The 19,850-nt window shown below is 38.4% G+C and overlaps 1 protein-coding gene across 1 annotated transcript in view; it reads left to right on the top strand.

Moving 5' to 3' along the window:
• Positions 1–19,850, top strand: part of agbl4 (AGBL carboxypeptidase 4) — a 335,062-nt gene that overhangs the window by 223,518 nt on the left and 91,694 nt on the right. The window contains exon 6 of the mRNA XM_084086490.1: positions 3,468–3,507. Coding sequence (XP_083942616.1) covers positions 3,468–3,507 — 40 coding nt within the window. The remainder of the gene's footprint in view (positions 1–3,467; positions 3,508–19,850) is intronic.

The raw sequence follows: 19,850 nt of genomic DNA on the forward strand, positions 1-19,850 counted from the left end.
CTCTTGTACCGCTTATATGTTAGAGTAACCTTTGTAATCTGAAGAAAATATCAGTTGATGTGCACCTATGGCCCTGTGGACTTTAGAAAAACTAAATGTTTAAATCTACAGGAACAATATGGATCCTGGTGCTTAATTGGATCAATTGTGTTGCTTACGTGAAGGCTTTTCATTCCGATTGAGCTATCAGGTGGATTATTAACAGATTACTGCATGTAAACGTAGCTACTTTGAGCTAAAGAGAGTTTTGAGTATCTCATCTCCATTTTCCATAGATTTATTGAAAGAAAGCAGGACTCAGCTGTCAAAAATGTCGTCACAAGATTAAAGCTTGAGAGAATGCACTACATGTAGCTGTAACTGACAGAATTCAGTCAGGAAGTACAAGGCCAAAAGTGATATCAGCAGGGGTGAAGGGTCATGTCAATGGACAGACAGACGCATTGCAGCAGCCACTGGCTTTTTCCACTTGTCGTTTCTGTCTTAAATGCTGGATCTGTACCAACAAGGCCAAGCAAAACTAACAAAGGTCAGATCAAAGGAATGGAGCAACTGGCCTTTTTCAGAGCCTCTAATTGGCGTAGAAGAAAGGAAGCTCTCAGCGGGTTTGAACTGTCAATGGGAGAATTCACATAAAATGAATTGTGTCCGGTGATAGAGCTATGTATGCTCATGTTGTTTAAGTGCCTGGTTCATTTTGACGCAAATGAAATGCCTTTTACCGCCTTATTTCCATGTGGTAATAGTGCAAGACCAATGCCAAATAATTAGACTACTCTTGTCTCAGGCTCTGGGGAAAGGGGGATTGTAGTGGGGCTGCTCTCTGTCATGGATCGCTTCATAAAGACTAACATTAGCTGTGTTCTAAAAACAAGTGAGCTGCCTACTTAGAAAGCATTTAAGGCATCATAGACATGCTCCTGATGTGAAGGCGACCTTGTAAGATACCATATTTTGGATACCAAATTCTGAAGAAACAACGGGTCATATATTTCATTCAATAATGTTCATTTTTATTTAAAAAGTTAAAAAAAAGTTTAAATCTGACCATTTAATCTGACATAAAATGTTGACCATTTTATCCAATATTTGTGTGTGCACTGATCCTTATCCTTACTATTGCAGAATTAGCTTAAAAAACAAGTAACATCAAACTGTATCAATTGTAAATGCTGTGCGCTTTTGTGAGAGTAGTGCTATTTGTGTGGTGGTTTCATTTCACTTAGGATGCAGCCTATGTAGGCAGTAGACAACATGGTTTTGAAGCAGTGATATTGACTTTCTGATCCCATGACTCTGATATGTAAATGTATGCACATATATTGCAAGTCAACTAGTCTTTAAAATGCAAAACAAATCTTTGTATTGAAATGATCTTTAGTATTATTGCATGTTTTAGTGTAATGCACTGCATCTCTATCAGTACTTTCCCTGTTAGGATCAGCTTAGAAAACGAAGAGGTTGTATTGTATGTGTCTCTTTCACCAGCAGGGGGCGATCTGAAAAATAAAACAAGAGACATCATTTCAAGAGTTTGCCAAAACAAAATCGTTTTCACCTAATCTTTTTAACGTCAACTGCTATTATATTACACTGTATACACTTAAAAGCATTTTAAGTGTAGAAGAAGATGCTTGGTGAGAGTTAGCACCTATGAGTCATGACTCATATCTTCCAATTACTGCATAAACACCACATTAACAACATATTTTATGCATGTATTATACTGTTTTTATTATTTTTAGCAGATAGAAAATACTCATCATGGACAAGTCAGGTGGCCCCAATAAAAGACATTTTGCTAAACACATACTGTATTGCTAACAAGCATAGTGAATAACACAACACATTCCACTCACATTACATACACACAGTGATTGTTCATTAAAATTGATTCAGTAACTCTCTTTTCATATTTAGGGAATTTGCTTCCGTTCTTAGAGAGCCACAAAAAATTTTACATTTTCTGAATTCAAAACCAAGTTAAAGCCCTTTGGCTTCAATGGATAATTGCTAATCGTCAGGAAATGACCAGACATTTAAAAGCAGAGCTCTGTGTGTGTGTGTGTGTGTGTGTGTGTGTGTGTGTGTGTGTGTGTGTGTGTGTGTGTGTGTGTGTGTGTGTGTGTGTGAATGATATCAGTGTATGCTCTCTGCTCTACTATGTGTGTAGTGGCTCTTATGTAGAAGGACCTGCAGTACTGTTACCACAAGAGTGTTAAAGTACGGCTCTCGAGCTGCCTGTCCTCACAGTATGTGTGTTATGTGTGTCCGCCTCACACTGCAGCGCGTTGAGGACGCCATCAGTCTTTGATTGGGCACTTATCGATCTGAGAGTGTGACCTGTGTGGATTGCTGTAGCCTCTGCCACGCCCTCTCTCCAGGAAGCGACCCGCATCTACTACAGCACATGAATACATAACTCGCAAATCGCAATGGATTATGAACACAAACACACACACCCTACATAAAGCTATTTTGTTAGCAGAGCAAGAAGTGGATTGAAGTACAAGTACCTAAATAGGCCAACAAACAGAAAGATATAAATATTATTAAAAAACATATATTTATTGTGTGTGTATGTATATATATATACACACACACACACACACACACACACACACACATATATATATATATATATATATATATATATATATATATATATAAATTTATATATATATATACCTGTGTTTGTGAAGATATATAAAGATGTATATAAAACATATAAAAAATATATATAAAGATGTCTATATATATAATTTTTTATTCTTTATTTAATACTTATGTAATATAATATAATCTTCCGGAAGGTTTTTCTTTTTTTTCTCCATAGGTTTTTTAATAAAAACTAAATATTCATCCAATGAAGGCAAATGACAATCAGTTAAAAATGATGGTACATTATAAAACTACTAGCTTATAGCCATTGATTTTAAACGTGTCAAAATTACAGCAACAAAATTTAGCAAAAAAAAGATACTTATAGTTTTAGAATGTACGCCGTCTCCACTGCACCATTCGTAATGCTTTTTGGGAGTGGATGGTCACTGGAGGTCACTTTTGGCACAATTGACATTTCCATGGTATGCAAAACGTCTGATTGACGGATCACTCTTCATGATTATGGGTTATAAATTCTTATTTGTTGTTGGCCAGTTTTTTTGTGTGAAAGGGTTCATAGGAAAGCATTATTTGATTCAAACTGTTTTGCTGTGAATAGACCTCAAGAGAAGTGTAAGATTAGAAACATTCTGTTTCATAGAGTGATATATATGCATTGTATATGTATTTACATAAAACTGATGTAAAATTCATGACACACTTTTATCTCTCCAGAGAGAGATAGAGAGCAAAATGTGCTTAACAGGCTGACAGCAGAAACTTTGATTTCTGAGTAAAAAAAAAAGAAAAAAAAAAAGTCTTAGTTTCATCTCTCTGACAGAAGATCTTTATATCTTTTTCAGCAACAACGAAGGCTGGATCTTCTGACCATCACCAACCCTGGTGAGTATGCATGTTTTGCTTTGTGTGCATGTGTGTTTGTTATTCACTGCACACTACACCACACAACAACATTGTATTCACAGACGGGGTTGTGTGTTCAAAGAGGGCGTCACACTTTGTGACTTCTCTTACTTCTCACAACAAGCATCAGCTGCAACAAAAGAGGCCTTTTCTCAGCATTTCCATGATCCCATCGTAGCACCCCGGGTGTGCCTGTCCCAGAGCAGCGGGTACAGCCTGTGCTTCTGCGTCTCTATGGGAAGCTGAATGTTTTCTCAGTGCATCTGGGTGAAGGCTGAAACTGCATTCAGAGCTCTGGGAGAGACAGATGGGGTAGCCAGGAAGGATGCAGCCCCCATATGTCTAAAATATCTGGCTGCTCTAATACACTTTGATTAAAATAATGTTTATGTAAGGCACGTGGAGTAGGCTAATTTTCCCAGCTTTGCTCAGCATCTGTTACCCAAAGCCACACAAGACTGTACCGCTGACCTTCACAACTCTACAAAAGACATGCACTGTGCAACATGGTTTTTAGCTTACCTTGTTTGGGGTTATATAATGAAAATTATTTATTTTTTTACCCCATGATTCGATTGCCCTTGCCATTTTGGGAGGGTAATTTTGCTGATTTCAGCGAGCAGTAAAATCTACTTTTTCTCCATAAAAACTCCACAATTGTGCACAAGCAGACTGCAGAGGGGCTCTGGAGAGCCGTTGCGCTTTTTGCTGATCTAGAACTCCCCGAATGCAGTTATTAAAACTAACCGCTGAAAGAACAACTGCTAAACCGGTATTAGCTCACCGGGCTACAGATGGGCCTAATGACTTATTGATGAGGTGAACAGGGTATTTTAGTTGCTCTAAATGAAGAATCGCCCCTGTAAATGATCCTACCCTTTCTTCCTCTATAAGCCTGCAGCCTGGCTTCTTATTAGGATTCGGTGTGCAAAGTGTATATGCGACTGTGGTGACCTTTGACCTGCGTTTGTCCATGCTGAGTGTGACGGAAACTTGTTTTCCTGCTATATGGAAAGCAGCTTGCACTCTTAGATGACTGAGACAGATACTGCAACAGGACGCGCCGACCTATCCCCATATTGCGTAAGTGTGTGTGAAAGGGATGATAAAAATTAACATACATACATATAGTCTCTATAGTCCTTAATGAGATCAAGCCATGTCCTCCTCGGTGCCCTTGGAGGTCTTTTCAGTACTCCGAGTGCCAGCCCTTCGGTCGGAACCTGCCGCTGTGGTTGAGGCCCTGTAGATCAGTGCCGAGGGGGGTCTCGGTGCCCTGGCCCCCTCATTAGCTCTCCTGTGTGAAGAGTGCTTCCCACTCAACCCCTGCCAGACCCTCTTTAATTGGACACTTGAGCAGCACGATGTGAATCTGGCTCCATTGAAGCCTGACATTTCAAACAGCTGACCTTTCTAAGGCCAGAACAGCTAAAGAATGATTAGCCTCGCCCACCGTTCCCATCACAATGCAGAACGCAAACTAAACACAACGTTCATGGCGAAAAAAAAATGATGAAGGAAGGAAATCTAAAATGAAAGGACTAGATTTTCACTTACTAAAGAAAATATCAGTGGCGACTAGGCATGAAAATAATTGGTAAAGTTTTATTGAAGTTTACTGTAGGTTTTACAATGCGGTTTGGTGTAAATTAAATGCTTTTTGGTATCAGTGACATTCGATGCGGTTTTTTTTTTTTTTGGCTATGCACATGAATAAATAACAAGTGTTTTTGCAGTGGAACGGCAGCTAAATGGTTAAATATATGCACAAAATAAGAGACAAATAACAGTTCAGTATGCAAATAAATGCAATTAAGCAGACTAATCGCAATTCAGAATTCAAGTGAAATCACTGTAGGTTTGGTAAGCATTGATACAATAGAAATTATATATAAGTAATACCAGTAAATTTTGACCTTATGGGGACATTTAGTAAAACAGTTTATAAATCATACTAAATTAAGTGTTTTGAAAATCTAAAAATGTAGAAAGTTTTCTGTGATGGGTAGGGTTAGTGTATGGAGATAGGATATACCATAAAATTCATTACGTCTATGGGAAGTCCCCATAAAACATGGAAACGTGTGTGTGTGCGAGTGTGTAAGTGAGAGTGTGTGTGGGCAAAAATGTATAAAATAATTATATAAAAGTAAAAAGGAAGACAAAGAAAAAGAATCTTTGCAAGCACTACAAACCAAAAGCCTCTGTTTGTGGAGGAGGTTTGGGCACTGTGATAGAAGGGTTGTGGTGGTCTTAAAGGGGAGGGGGGGCTGCAGTGTGTCTGGAGCTTAGAGGGTGTCCACGGCCAGAAAATTGAGTTCAGCCATCTTTTCGGAAAGGCTATTGTCGATCTATTGATTTGAATGCCCTTTTCATATCTTCAGTCTCCATTGCGTTATTGTTCAGCTGGACAATTAACTTTGCTTGGCTGGTGTTTAGTCTCTGTGTCACTGCCCCCCCCCATGGCCACCATCTCAGCAGCATTACAGGAAAAAAAAGGTCAATTACATTCATGAGACTTGGAGAGATGTGCAAGCTCACTGCTCTGAGAACAGATATTAGACAACCTTCAGATCTCCTCAAACGCTGTGAGCTCTTGTTCAGTGCTAGACACACACACACGTGCTCTCATGTCTTCATCTGTGTGTGGATATATGTAAATCATCTCTGTAATGAGAGCCTGTAAAGGTTCCCAGTTGGAAAAAAACAGCGTTTAATACTGTTGTTCTGTTCAGCTGCTCTTTTAATGACACTTTTACACCTGGCACAGCAAAAAGCATGAAAATAAACTAATTATGATATAAAATATAACTAATTAGAATTATATTATAAAATTTTCTTTTCATCCTATATATTATCTAATTATCTTTGTTTAATGTACATTTTAAATCCTGACAAACATATGTTGTGAAATGTCTATATATTATATATTAAAATATATATATTATTAATTAGTACTGTGCACAGCAATATGTCATCCAAAGCTGTGCATTACAGTGATTTTTCTACCACTGTAACTCATGGTTTATTGGTTTTGCATAAGAATGTTTGGCCTAATGTCCAACGTGATCTTATTTCGTTTTCGTGTGTATTTTTTCGCAAAGTGTAGTCCTACTACAGGTACAATTACTTAAGTTTGCACTGAAACGTACAATATTGAAGTATTGACAGCACTGAAATGTAAATTTACGAATAAACAACTTAGACGGACCAATGTGTACAAATCCTTATTTAACCTAATACCGAATTCATCGAATTAATCAGTTGATTCTGTTGCATTTATGATAAATTATATTATATTTTCAATCAAATTTACCTCAGCTGACTCATTTACTTAATTTGCAATTATGACATTTCATTCTGTTCAGTGTTACTTCTGGTGCAAACTCGTTTCAAAGAATTGCATAATGTTAAACAAGAAAAACACTTAAAAAATTTAAACTGAATAACATTTCTGTAATCGTTTAACCATTATTTATCATGTAATATTTATTTTGCTTGCTGTGGGACACAAAAGGCGGCTTCTCAGTACAGTCCAATGCTGTTACCGAAGATAGAACCAGAAAATACACCAAAAACACAACACAAATTCACAAAAGTAATCGCTGTAATCCAAATCTTTAGAATCAATACAATTGTGAGGAACAGACCCAAAATCAATCCTTTTTAAGAATCATCATCTCCATTCTCAGCAGCAACCATCAGTCAAATCCCACACTCGTTATGATTCCATAAATTGCCCTCTCAAGAGTCTTTATGACACATTTTATGGCAGTGATATCAAATGCTCATTGGCTCTCGCCTGGTTCGTCACCCGTTGCATCATGCCATGTTTAAGGTCATGTGCGTTTGAATGAGAAATGCCCGTCTGTATCAGGATAAGATTTTCAGCCATTAATAACTTAAATTCACCTCTGTGCTTCATACAAAACTATTATATACCGCCAGAGAGTTCTGCGGCTACAACACATCATCAGTTGGACTACATTTGGTGCCACTTTTTTTATTAAATAAATTATTGTGATTCCACACTCCCATCTGTTTGTTATGTTTTTCTTTATTACTGTACATATTTTTAAGAAAAGGTTATGGGTAGGTTTAGAGTTAGGAGTGGAATTAGAGGCTCAAAATATATTTTTAATGCTATATTGTAACTAAAATGACTTGTCATTTTCCTACACATTTCTGTCCATTACGTTTTATATATTCTTTTTATTTTCTCTATGAAATGGTTATGTTTGGGTTTGGGGATAGGGTTAAGGGATCAAAAATGTATCTATAAAATGGTAAAATGACAATTACACAAATATCTCAACGATATAAAACATTGAAAATATTTGACGTTTTTTAGATTTAAATGCATAATGTTTACATTTAAATGTTGTCAATGCATCCATATTGTACGTTTCAGCATCTTTACAAACGTTCAAAATTTTGCTTTTGTTTTTTTTACCAGTAAATGTTACATATTTACACCTACGCATTAACAATGAGACCAGACTGTAATGTCACATATTCGATGAATCTCCTCTTTTGAGTGACTATAGCCTCAGTGGTCCTCTGATATAAATGTCTAAAACACATTCTCAGCCAGCTCCACTGCTCTGCCTGAGCAAATGTGTCCCTGAGTGTTTTCTTGGCCATTTCTGTGATGGTGTCTGTATGGCGTCCAGCAGTAAAACAGGCCTGAGCCTGATGGTCTCTGGACTGGGGCCGTGTGGCCAGACACCCTGATGTTTGTGCTTTTGTGTCTGGACACAGCAACTCGGGGCCAAAGCGGCAACTTGGACAGCTGCACCTCACAGCGGCCAATACCTGCACCAGTGAGATCTGCCTTTAATGGAGCAGAGGGACCAGGCCTGGCTTAGAGAAAGAGAGGAGAGGATGTAGAGCAAAATACAGCAAGTGCGATGGGGAATGATCATAACCCATTTAAACTTCTTTGTGGATATTTCATCTTAACATCCCAATCAGCGACTGAGTGATGGAAGGTGGTTAAAAACGAATACAACTAATCAAAATAATGAACAGCGGTTGGTAGAGTCCGCACAGAAATAGAGAAACTATAAACGTCTGTTCGGCTGCCTCATGCTGTCTATTTTCCAGTTGATTTTTTCCAAATGCACACAAAAGAGCATAGCGAAAGGGCTGTGAGCCTGTTAATGAAGAAAGAACAAGAGCGTTAATGTTGTCTGGAGGAGAGAGAGAAAGAGAGAGAGACAGGGTGCGCCGGTAGTCTGGCTTGGAAAATATTTGTAAAATATGCATCATTAAACCATTATTTAAAAACATGTCTGGAGCCCAGCCTTGAAGCTTTTCAAGAACTAATGCCTCTAGTTAATATCCCCAGCCATGCAAATATCACAATTTCACGCCTTCTTCACATAATCAGCCATGGGTTTTTCTGTTCACCGTGTGAAAAACAAAACAACACGCTAAAGATACTAAATGAAAAATGCAGTGTGCTGTTTGCTATTAACTTGTCTTTCTCTTTTTACGGCTTGCCATTTGTGCGTATGCGTGTGTTTGTGTGCGTGAGAAAAGGGAAGATTTGTGGGGAAATGTAAATAGTGTTTTAGCAGACTAGACAGCGAGGACTGTTTCGTTGTCACCGGGGCCACTGTCGTTGCCAAGTGCAGCAAATCCATAAGGGGGGAAAAAAAGAGTGAGATTTTAGGTCGGACGACCTTTTGTTATTTCCTGCAGTGGCGGCTGGTGCTTTTCAACAGCAGGTAATCACTCGTCAATGACAAAAGTGTACTGATGTTTATTTGTAGCGAGAGAAAGCTGCTTCACAAACTACTAGTGAAAATACTTAAACATAATGAACCAAGCTCAGAACTGTTTGTTGTGTATTTGGAAAAAGACAGTTTTCAAAATAAACAGATTGCAAAGTTGAACCATCAGACAACATCGATTTCGCTCTTACATTTCAAAACAATGTCAGTCATTGTTGCAAATTCCTGCCCAATTGAGAACTCAAATCATCATATAGAGAAGGCCGGGTTCCATGAGAGACATAAATATATTAATGGAAAGCCCTGGAACTAACGAATGATCAGATATTGTTTCCACTGCAAATAGTGTGATGCCCTTATAGATTCCCAGTGAAGCACCGAATCCAGCTGGGACCAAGAATAACACGTTTAGAGCCTTTTGTCCAATGAACATTGATCTTCACTTCATTAAAACCAAGCATTCGGGTATGTGCCACTGACTTCAATAGACATGTTCATGTGGAAATAAAACTGACTGCTTTATTTGAAGAAGACTATATATCTCAACCATGGTAAATAATTTATTCAACACAATATTACAGTGAAACATAAACCTAACCTAACTATGAATACCCACTAAACACCTTTATAGTCCTAGAAAGTAATGTTAGAAATCACCCCCTATACCCTCATTCACTATTCCCTACATTACTCCACTAATATAGTTCACTTGAGTGAGTGAATTCGGACACTGAGTTAACCGGAAGACCTTGTGGTGCATTGTGGGATTGAATGAGTGCACTCAATAATGTCAACCATGGTTTCGGACACCACTAGAAATGTCTGTCCCCTCAAATAATGCCCTATTTAAGGGTATGGGGGGCGAATTCGGACATAGCCCATCTGATTTGACCCCAGCTGCAATGCATACTGGGTAAAAGGTAGTGGCAATCACCGCTCTCTCTCTCTCATGTGATCATGTGACACTGAACACTGGGGTAATGCTGCTGAAAATTCAGCTTTGCCATCACAGAAATGAATTACAATTTAAATTTATTAAAATAAAAAAAAAATCTTTTACATTTTAATAATATTTCACAAAATTACTGTTTTATTGTATTAATGATCAAATAAATGGAGCAGCCTTGGTGAGCATAAGAGACTTCTTTCAAAAACATTTAAAAAATCTTAGCGACCCCAAACTTTGTTGACATATTTTATCATTGAATTCTGTGTTTCATTCAGAACTACATCAAATCGTGGAAGTAAAATGTATTGCAAATGACAATTCACACTGACTTTTAAAACAATGGCCACTGGTTTTCCCACCAGCGAGTGAATAATAGAGGTGGGTTCAGATGAGGAAGCTACACAGCAGAAAGGGACAAAGAAACAGTGACAGAAAGAAACATGGATTATTCTGTGAGACTTTATCGCCACTCGCCCTGAACTGCCCCCGCGTGTTCTCTGCTGATTTCTTCTATTGGTTCTCTGCTGCTAGCTTGAGCAGAGACTTGATGCGGTTACCTGGTTACCGCCAGGCCTCGTTTGCAGGGTCACTTCATTAATTCTTTTCCTGGTGAAATGGTGGCATGCGTTGGTGTGTGTTTATGTTTGTGTCGGCTCAACAAAGAGCGGTTCGCTCTCACGCTACACCTGCCGCTGCCCTGTTATCGGATCCACCCACACACACTCGAACGTTAGCGCATGATGGCCAACTGTAGGCCTTAATTTTACCGCTGTCATATTAGCACACCTAGTAAATCTGGACAAGAAATTAGCTACTCTACGTAAACATTATGCCACTTCCCATTAGGGCTGAAGAGCTGAGACTGCTTAAGAGAGAATGAGAACCAGGATGACAAGAATTTCTCCTGAAGTGTGATGTCACACTGTGAGTGTGTGGGGCCTTCTTGTTATCAGATGTCTTATCTAATAGCAAATCAGCAAAATCTAAGTCAGCAATATGACAGAGCAATATGACATTAATTCTGATATATCTATCTGTCTATCCATCTATCATCTATCTATCTATCCATCTATCCATCTGTCTGTTGTTCGTATTTATCTATCCATCTATCTATTGTTCTATCTATCTATCTGTCTGTCTGTCTGTCTGTCTGTCTATTGTTCGTTTCTGTCGCTCTATCTGTCTTTCTGTCTGTCAGTATGTCTATTGTTTGTTTTTGTCTATCTATCTGTTTATCTGTCTGTCTGTCTGTCTGTCGTTGGTATCTATCTATTGTTCTATCTATCTATCTATCTATCTATCTATCTATCTATCTATCTATCTATCTATCTATCTATCTATCTATCTATATATATATCTATATATCTATCTATATATCTATCTATCTATCTATCTACTGTATCTATCTACAGTGCTGGTCAGAATTATTTGCCCCCTTAGTAAATATGATCAAAGATGGCTGTAAAAAATAAATCTGCATTGTTATTCCTTTTGATATTTTATTTAAAAAATTAGCAAATATCTAACCTTTCATTGAAGTAAAAGAATTGAAAGTGGGGGAAAAATCACATTATGAAATAAATGTTTTTCTCCAAAACACATTGGGAACAATTATTTGCCCCCTTTTATTAAATACTTTTTGCAACCTCCTTTTTCCAAGATAACAGCTCTGAGTCTTCTCCTATAATGCCTGATGAGTTTGGAGAACTGTCCTGTTGGAAGATCCAAACTTGTCCCGTTATAAGATTTCTAGCACAGACTGTCAGGTTTTGATTTTTTATCTGTTGGTATTTGATCGAATCCGTGATGCCATGTATCTGAACAAGATGTCCAGGACCTCTTACAGAAAATTAGGCCCACAGCATTAAAGATACAGCAGAGTATTTCATTTTACACATGGGCTACTTTTTTATCCCTGTATGAAGCAAACCCATGTTAAGTGTTTACTGCCAAAAAGCTCTTTTTTTGTTTTGTTCCATCTATGTGTCATCTATATGTCTGTGTCTATTGTTCATTTTTGTCGCTCTATCTATCTATCTATCTATCTATCTATCTATCTATCTATCTATCTATCTATCTATCTATCTATCTATCTGTCTGTCTGTCTGTCTGTCTGTCTGTCTGTCTGTCTGTCTGTCTGTCTGTCAGTATGTCTATTGTTTGGTCTGTCTATCTATCTGTCTGTCTGTCGTTCGTTTCTATCTATCGTTCTATCTATATCGTTCTATCTGTCTGTCTATCTATCTATCTATCTATCTATCTATCTATCTATCTATCTATCTATCTGTCTGTCTGTCTGTCTGTCTGTCTGTCTGTCTGTCTTTCTATATATCTTTTTATTTTATTTTTTTTCAAAAAAATTCCATCAAGGAAAGGTTTAAAGTTTGTCTTGGCAATTTTTTTTTAAATTAAAAAACGACATTTGTATACATTTATTTTATTTCAATTCATATTAAAATTAACTTTTTTTATATCCAAATTTGAATTACAATTATGCATCCAATATTATCTTAATTCGAATTTAATTTAAATTCAGGAAAGTAAAATCTCCTTAATTTTGTAATGCAGGTGTTCCCAGCATAATTATTATGCATAATTGTGACGTTCATAATTAATAAGGTTGCATTTTTCCATAGTTTGCCAGTGTTATTTGCACTGCTGCTTATGTTGATACTGTTGTCAAGTTAGGTAACATGTTTTGCAACATTTTCTATGCAGAATGATTTATGTGGGAAGAAAATACGATTGATTGTTAACACTATCGTGTTTATCATGTTGAGGTGTGGGTCCGCAGATTCGTAAATATATATATTTTATTAGGTCAAATATTTTTTTATCAACAAACATTATGCATTAAAATCATATTATTGGGGTGTTTAAGGTGTGTTATAAAATCTAAATGTATTATTTCAACATTTACATGATTATTTAAATGTTAATTGGTAGTGTGAAGTGCTATTACATCAGATTTGGAAGTTGTGGAACTGGAATGTTAAGTTTACTCACTTTAATCAACATTATGTTGCTTAGTTAAGTAGATTTTACTTAATTTTATACTTCTGAAATTTACTCAAAACAAATTATATGCAATTGTGAAATGTTTTAACTGCTATGGTAATCACATTTATATGATTTTGCTCTGTATACAGAATAAATGCTTCATTTTGCTACCAGTTTTAGCCCTCAGACTCCAACCTGACAGTCTATATCTATACAAATCTATAACAAAAGCATAATGATTATACGTGGTCATCTATGCTAGTGAACCCTTTATGATTTCTTTCTGACATGTCTTTATCACACAGATGGATCCAGTAATCACTTCCAAGCAATCAAATATTCACAGCTTATTGTCTGCGCAGAATGAGGACAAATGAAGTGTCCATGCAGTGCGAGTCTGAAATTATCCAGGACGAAGGGGAAAAGCGCAGTCTAGTCTTTCATATTAATGCAGTCCAGAGATCATATTTGTAGGTTTGGGAGGTGATGCAGATTCTTGACCTGACCGGATCAATAGTGTACGCCCCAGAGAAATATAGATGAAGCACACCGAACAGGCCCGAAGCATAAGAAACATCTCTGAAGCTCTCGTTTGTTCTTTAAAAGGAAGATCAATGTCCCCCCTGCCGCCACTCGGAGAATGCGCAGCGGGACACCGTGCTGGCAATGATACCCCTGTAAATATTTGATGACGGGATTGAAGAGCGGTTATACAATATAGTTTGCGTCTGCTCGGGCTGTCAGTTTTGAAGTCTGTCTCAGGGCAGCCGGCATCAGTGACTAACAGAGCCGAGCGGAGCTCTGTTTCGGGGCTACTGTTCATTTCACGCGCTATCACTTTTTGTATTGCCCGACTGATGACTTCACGGCTAATCAATTATTCATGAGGCACTAATTAAAGGACAAAAAAAAGTAACGTAATTAAGGGCAGTTCAATTAAACAAGAGATCATTGCCTTTTAAGTTGTTGGTCAATAGAAGATGACATGGCCAACTTTTTCCAGACCCGGCGCGCGGCGTCTTTTTCCCCGAACATGCTGGAGCCTTTATTTTAAACCATATTTCTAATGTTCTCTAAACGTTCCCTGCTGTCCCCCTCTGTGCTTCACAGATTCTGGCAAAAACGGCAGGTTTGGAGCGCACCGTCTGGTTCTATACTTAGCCAGCCAGCGCTGACGCTCGTGTACACACGCGCACCTGGGCTAGCGTCTGTCCGTCTCCCCGATTGGCACAGGTGTGCTGTTTTGATTGGCTGCGTGGTAATGGCTAATGTGTTCCCAGCTAATGCTGCTGTCACAGCTCCTCATGTCCATCCCTCCACACCTTCATCACCATCCTCCTCCTCTCCCGGGCACTGACCCAAAACAGGCCCACCGCTATCATCTCGCCCGACACCCACCCTCTTTCCTATTCTAGTCACAGAGCTCCTACCTCCCTCTCCGACACTGGGTTTCATCATCCACATCATTATGGAGATTATCCCATGTCTTTTATTTAATGGTGGCTAATGTATCACCAATAAAGATGAATGAGGGGAGCTGTGAAGCTCTAATTGGAGGGACATGATGTCTGACTCTGAGCCGCTGATAATGTCGACACTGCCAAACAGTTTATGAGGCGCCATCACCAGTCTAAGTGTGTGTTTAGAGGTGGAGGGGGAGCAGACGCTTAGTTCAAGTACTCATTGTTTGATAACTGTGTGTGAGAGAGCTTCGGACAAAGCCGCGGTGTTAACTGATCTGTTTTCATGAGTTTTACGTGAGAGTTTTTTGATCATGTTCTAAAATTCATAATGACATGACTGTGGTAATGACATGACCCGTCAGCTGCTGACTTAGTCTGTGTATTGAAAATCTTGAGGACATATTTACCTTTAGTTTTCTCTCTAGTATGTGTTATTTTTTTATTTATAAGAATAATATGAACAGAACAGGAGCAGGAAGTGTTGCATTCCACTACAAATAATCATTATCAATCACATTGATATCATTTTTGTTTGTCATGCTCTGCCATTTTTTAGTTCCCTGGATGTCGAACCCATGACCTTTAGCACCATGCTCTGCTATATGAGACTTTTTCTTCTGTGAAAGTGCACGAAAAAGACAATGCTGCCTTGAGATACGGTCACCTGATTTAACACAATATCACATGAATTATTCCACCGGACTATACTTGCCGGTATCTCTTACTTTTCTACCTAAATCTTAACATCTCCTGATCTGTTTTCACTGGGTGCTCTAAAACTTATTTTCCCCCTTTTTCTTTACTTATAGAATAGAATAGAAAGCCTTTATTGTCAATATACTCACGTACAACGAAATTTGGAAATGCTTTCCCTTTGACCCGGACCAATTATACAACAAATACATACAATATTACATATGACACAAATATTAAACATTTAGTACAAAAATAAACAGTTTTTAGTCAAATTTAAATATTGCACTAATAAGAAATAGATTGCACTAAACCTGCTTAGAAATAATTTTGTACTGTGGTATAAACATGGACCATTTAACATACACTGCAGTGAATTCTAAACAGTAGAGAGCTGCCATTATGGTTTTGTAAAGGAATACAAAAAAAAAAAAAACATTGTGTAATCTACATTATAGTGTTGTTGTTTTTTTTTAGGTTATTGGGTTTATGAATGTTGAAGTGTGTTTGTTGGGTGAGAACCTTTGCTAGTGTTATGAAAGTGAAGTGTTTTTTTTTTTGCTTAGTTTTAGTACATTTTTGATGTGGAATTTACTGCTGTGCCAATGGTGTGAAGAGTTTTGAAAAAGTGACCGTTTGGGCAATGAACCCTTTTTTTTTTTTTTTAAATCAGATGAACTTCATAACATAGCAAGCATTCATGTTAAAGGGATGGTTCACCCAAAAATATAAATTCTGTCATCATTTACTCATGTCCTAAGAAAACTATATGACCCTATGTCTTCTAATAAATACAAATGAGTCAATGTGGAGCAGTGTTGGTTTAGGCTCCATTGACTTTTGCTGTTTGGACAAAAACTGAAACATTCTTTGGATTTTTTTTTTTTGTTGTATTTTGTAAGTCATCTATGGTCATGAGTCATAAAATAAGTCATACAGGTTTAAAACGACATGGGAGTGAGTAAATGATGACACAATTTTCATTTAATTCCAGACCTGTTTGCTGGAAAGTTGCTCACAACAGTTTGGAATTCATCAAAATTCACATTTGATACATTCTGTCCTGCACTGGAGCCACTTGAACACATCAGCCTTGGGATCTGGGTAGTCTTATTGGAGCGACTCTGAGTGCAGGACAAGCCAACCATTGAGGAACAGATTAGATTAAGAATAATCCTTTCGCTGCGCGCTGAGCCCCGTCTCTGCAAAGTCCACTCATAGTGCATCAGTTACACCACTCTGCCCAGCAACATGCCAAGGGCCCCAGTCCACCCAGAGGTCTCCAGCCATTCATTCACTGAGACTGAGATGTTCTTTTTACTGTCCACATAGGTCATGACACAATCACTGTAATTTTGCAGATTTGGCGTTTAGCAGAATAGATGGATGGAAAGTACATTCTGTCTGTTGGCCCCTATGGATCCTGCGGTCCGTAAGCCCACGTCTTATCCCTGGAGCAAACAACTTCTCTGCACTTTCAGCTCAGGACTTGATGACAGATCTGACTCAAACAGTGACATAAAATGAAAGGAAATAAATGGGGAGAAAAAAGAAGAAAGGGCAAAGCATCCAAAGTTCTGCATCACTTACTTTTCAATTACGGCAGGCGAAGCAGAACGAATTGTTAGTGCCATTTATTGACTGTGCCTTTCTCGTTATTAAAGTACAAGTGAAGAAATCCGTCCTTTTGTATAACAACCTGCCTGTTTTACAATAACAAAATGTTTCTTCTCTGTCAGACAGCCTTTGTCATTTGAAGAGAAACAAGGAAAAGAGAATGGCAGGGATAGCAAAACAGCATGCTGGCGAAAACACTGATACAGTCAGAATCGGCAGTGATCCTGAAGAAAACCTCTTCCCTCACAGCATTCAGCTGAGACTATTGGTGCAGAACAAAAGTAATAGGTGAATGAATCGATTATGGTAATGATTGGCTGCCCGAAAGATTTTTCTTATGCCGTATAACAGGGATATGAGAGATATTGAAAACACATTAACTGAGAAGCAGCTGTGGATACCTATAGCGATGGAAAACCACAGTGTGCTAGCAGGCAGGCATGGGCCTTTTTCATCCTTGACTTGTGATCCTTACACTCAAGTTTATGTTCCACATAATAGACCACATACAAAACATTGTGATAATCTCCAGTTCAATTCAAAAGAATGCAACAATGGTGCATTCATCCTACAGTCTTTCCATGTTGGGGCTGCTGGACTGAATCAAATTTCTTAAGAGTATACTTGGAATGTTTTGAAATATGCTTTCAAAAGCAAGTGGCAATTTAGTATCTAATAATATCCGACAACAATTTCTCCGAGAGAAAGAGAGATTTGTATATCTGTTGCTATAAGCCAGGGGTGCCCAATCCTGTTCCTGGAGATCTCCCTACCTGCAGGCCAGGGTTCAGTTCCAGCTCAACACACCTGCCTGTAATTATCAAGTGCTCCTGAAGATCAGGATTGGCTGGTTCAGGTGTGTTTGATCAGGTTTAGAGCTGGGGCACGTTCATTTCAAAACGGTGTGCAACGTTTTGCTACGGTTTCCGGGTTGAACGTCATGTTTCCTGGAAACGGCGTGCACCGGTGTGCAACGGGGTTTGAGATACGTTTTCACTTGTTTGGTGGGTGTGTCAGAACTGCAGTCCAATCAGCAGCAACATGTATATAAAGCACGCGGTATTAAAGTGAACTCGCACTCGCACAATGGGTTCAAGGAAAGTAATTTACAAATGTGTTCGATGCAGCTCGGTATACGCAACAACTGAGGATATTAGAAGACATGTTTGTCGTAAGTTTTATTGTAAAAATATAGGATATCAACATAATGATGTAGTTTATGAAGTGTATGACATTTGGTATAGAAATAAACAATGGTAATTAAGTGCTTTTCCTAAAAATGAGAAAGAAAATACGGGGTATTAAAACAGTATGAACTACAAATAAAGTCAGTATGTGAGGCTAAATAGATTTGTTTTAGTCTGAATTAGGTAAGATGTGTGCTTCCATTTAAGTTTCAGCATTCCCTTCACTCGATTGGGATGTTCTCTTTTGCTCTGGGCGGCAAGTGCAGTAACTGTAACATCGGGCATTAAACACATATTTATACCGACTTCATCAGGCTCCGAAAATTCTTCACAAAGAACACAAAGAATGGCCTTCTCAGCTGCTATAGTTGCAACTCTTGCGTCATCAGAACAGAGTGTTCAACACATCACCGTTTCTGTTTAAAAAACATTGTGCAACGTTTTGTCAGGGCTGAACGCAGCCCTGAACGCAGCCCTGAACTTTGCAGGAAGTACTGTAGATCTCCATGAACAGGATTGTGTGCCCCTCCTAGACATGTTTCTAATTAATTCTACACATGGCCGGTAACACGTATTATTTCACACAATTCTGGACCTTTCTTGGCAAAGAATATATTTGCAAACCCATTTAGCATAATTCTAGAAGTCTCTTTATGCAGTTTTATCCAAACCTTGTCAGAACTGACCCAGCCGCAAAGCATGCTGGGTAACTGGAAGCACTAAACTTTGGCCCTGTTTACACCTGGTATAAAGATGCGTTTTGGTCGATCGGATCACAAGTGGACGACGCTAAATACAGGTGTAAATACAGGCTTTCGACCACTTCCAGAGGTAGTCGAAAACGCATTTAACCAGATTGCTTTCTTAGTGTAAACGCTCATGTGGTCGAATGCATTCAAACAGCCACAAAAGACCACCTACTCTCAGCCTATTGATTTAATGCGTAAACATGTCAGCTGGAGACCAAAGTTTGGTTTGATAACGAAAAACGTACCAAGCACAATGTTCTCTCAGCGTTCCTGATTTCTAACACACACTCACAGCATTTAGCGTAGTCTTGTGGCTGCCAGAGCAGAAACGAAACTGCTACTCGTGTTTTTCTGTTGTTGTTTTTTTCCTGTTCATATGTAAATTGTGTGAGCTTATTTCGTCCAATAGATCCAAAGATCTGAAAAAGCCCATACATTTACCCGCCCATAGACCCTCCTCTTGAAGAAATCAGGACAGAAGTGGTCAAAAGTGGACAAAAGAGATGGATTAAAACACCAGGTGACTTGTCATCTACTTGTGATCCGATCGACCAAAACGCATCTTATTACCAGGTGTAAACAGAGCCTTTGATAAATGACCAATTTATGAATTTGTCTGTAAAATGACTCTAAATGAAAAAACAACAACTTTATACTGGAAACCTGTTCGCTAACAGTCATAAATTCGTTATTTAAAGGCACACTATCCAGTTTCCAGGTTTCTCAAACAGCGACCCCCAGAGTCGCTGTGGAGTACTTGTATGTAATGTTACTGTCATAAATACCACTCACGCAGAGCCGTCGTTTTCTTTTCCTTGACTCTTCCGACCGCGCTTTCTTCGTTTTCTTCGTCGACTCTGCCATGATTCACGTCTGAAATGCGTGCTAGTGTCTTCCATAGAGGCTGCTTCATATGTTGTTGATGT

The sequence above is a fragment of the Abramis brama genome (assembly GCF_963993115.1).
Source record: "Abramis brama genome assembly, chromosome: 16".
NCBI classification, from domain to species: Eukaryota; Metazoa; Chordata; class Actinopteri; order Cypriniformes; family Leuciscidae; genus Abramis; species Abramis brama.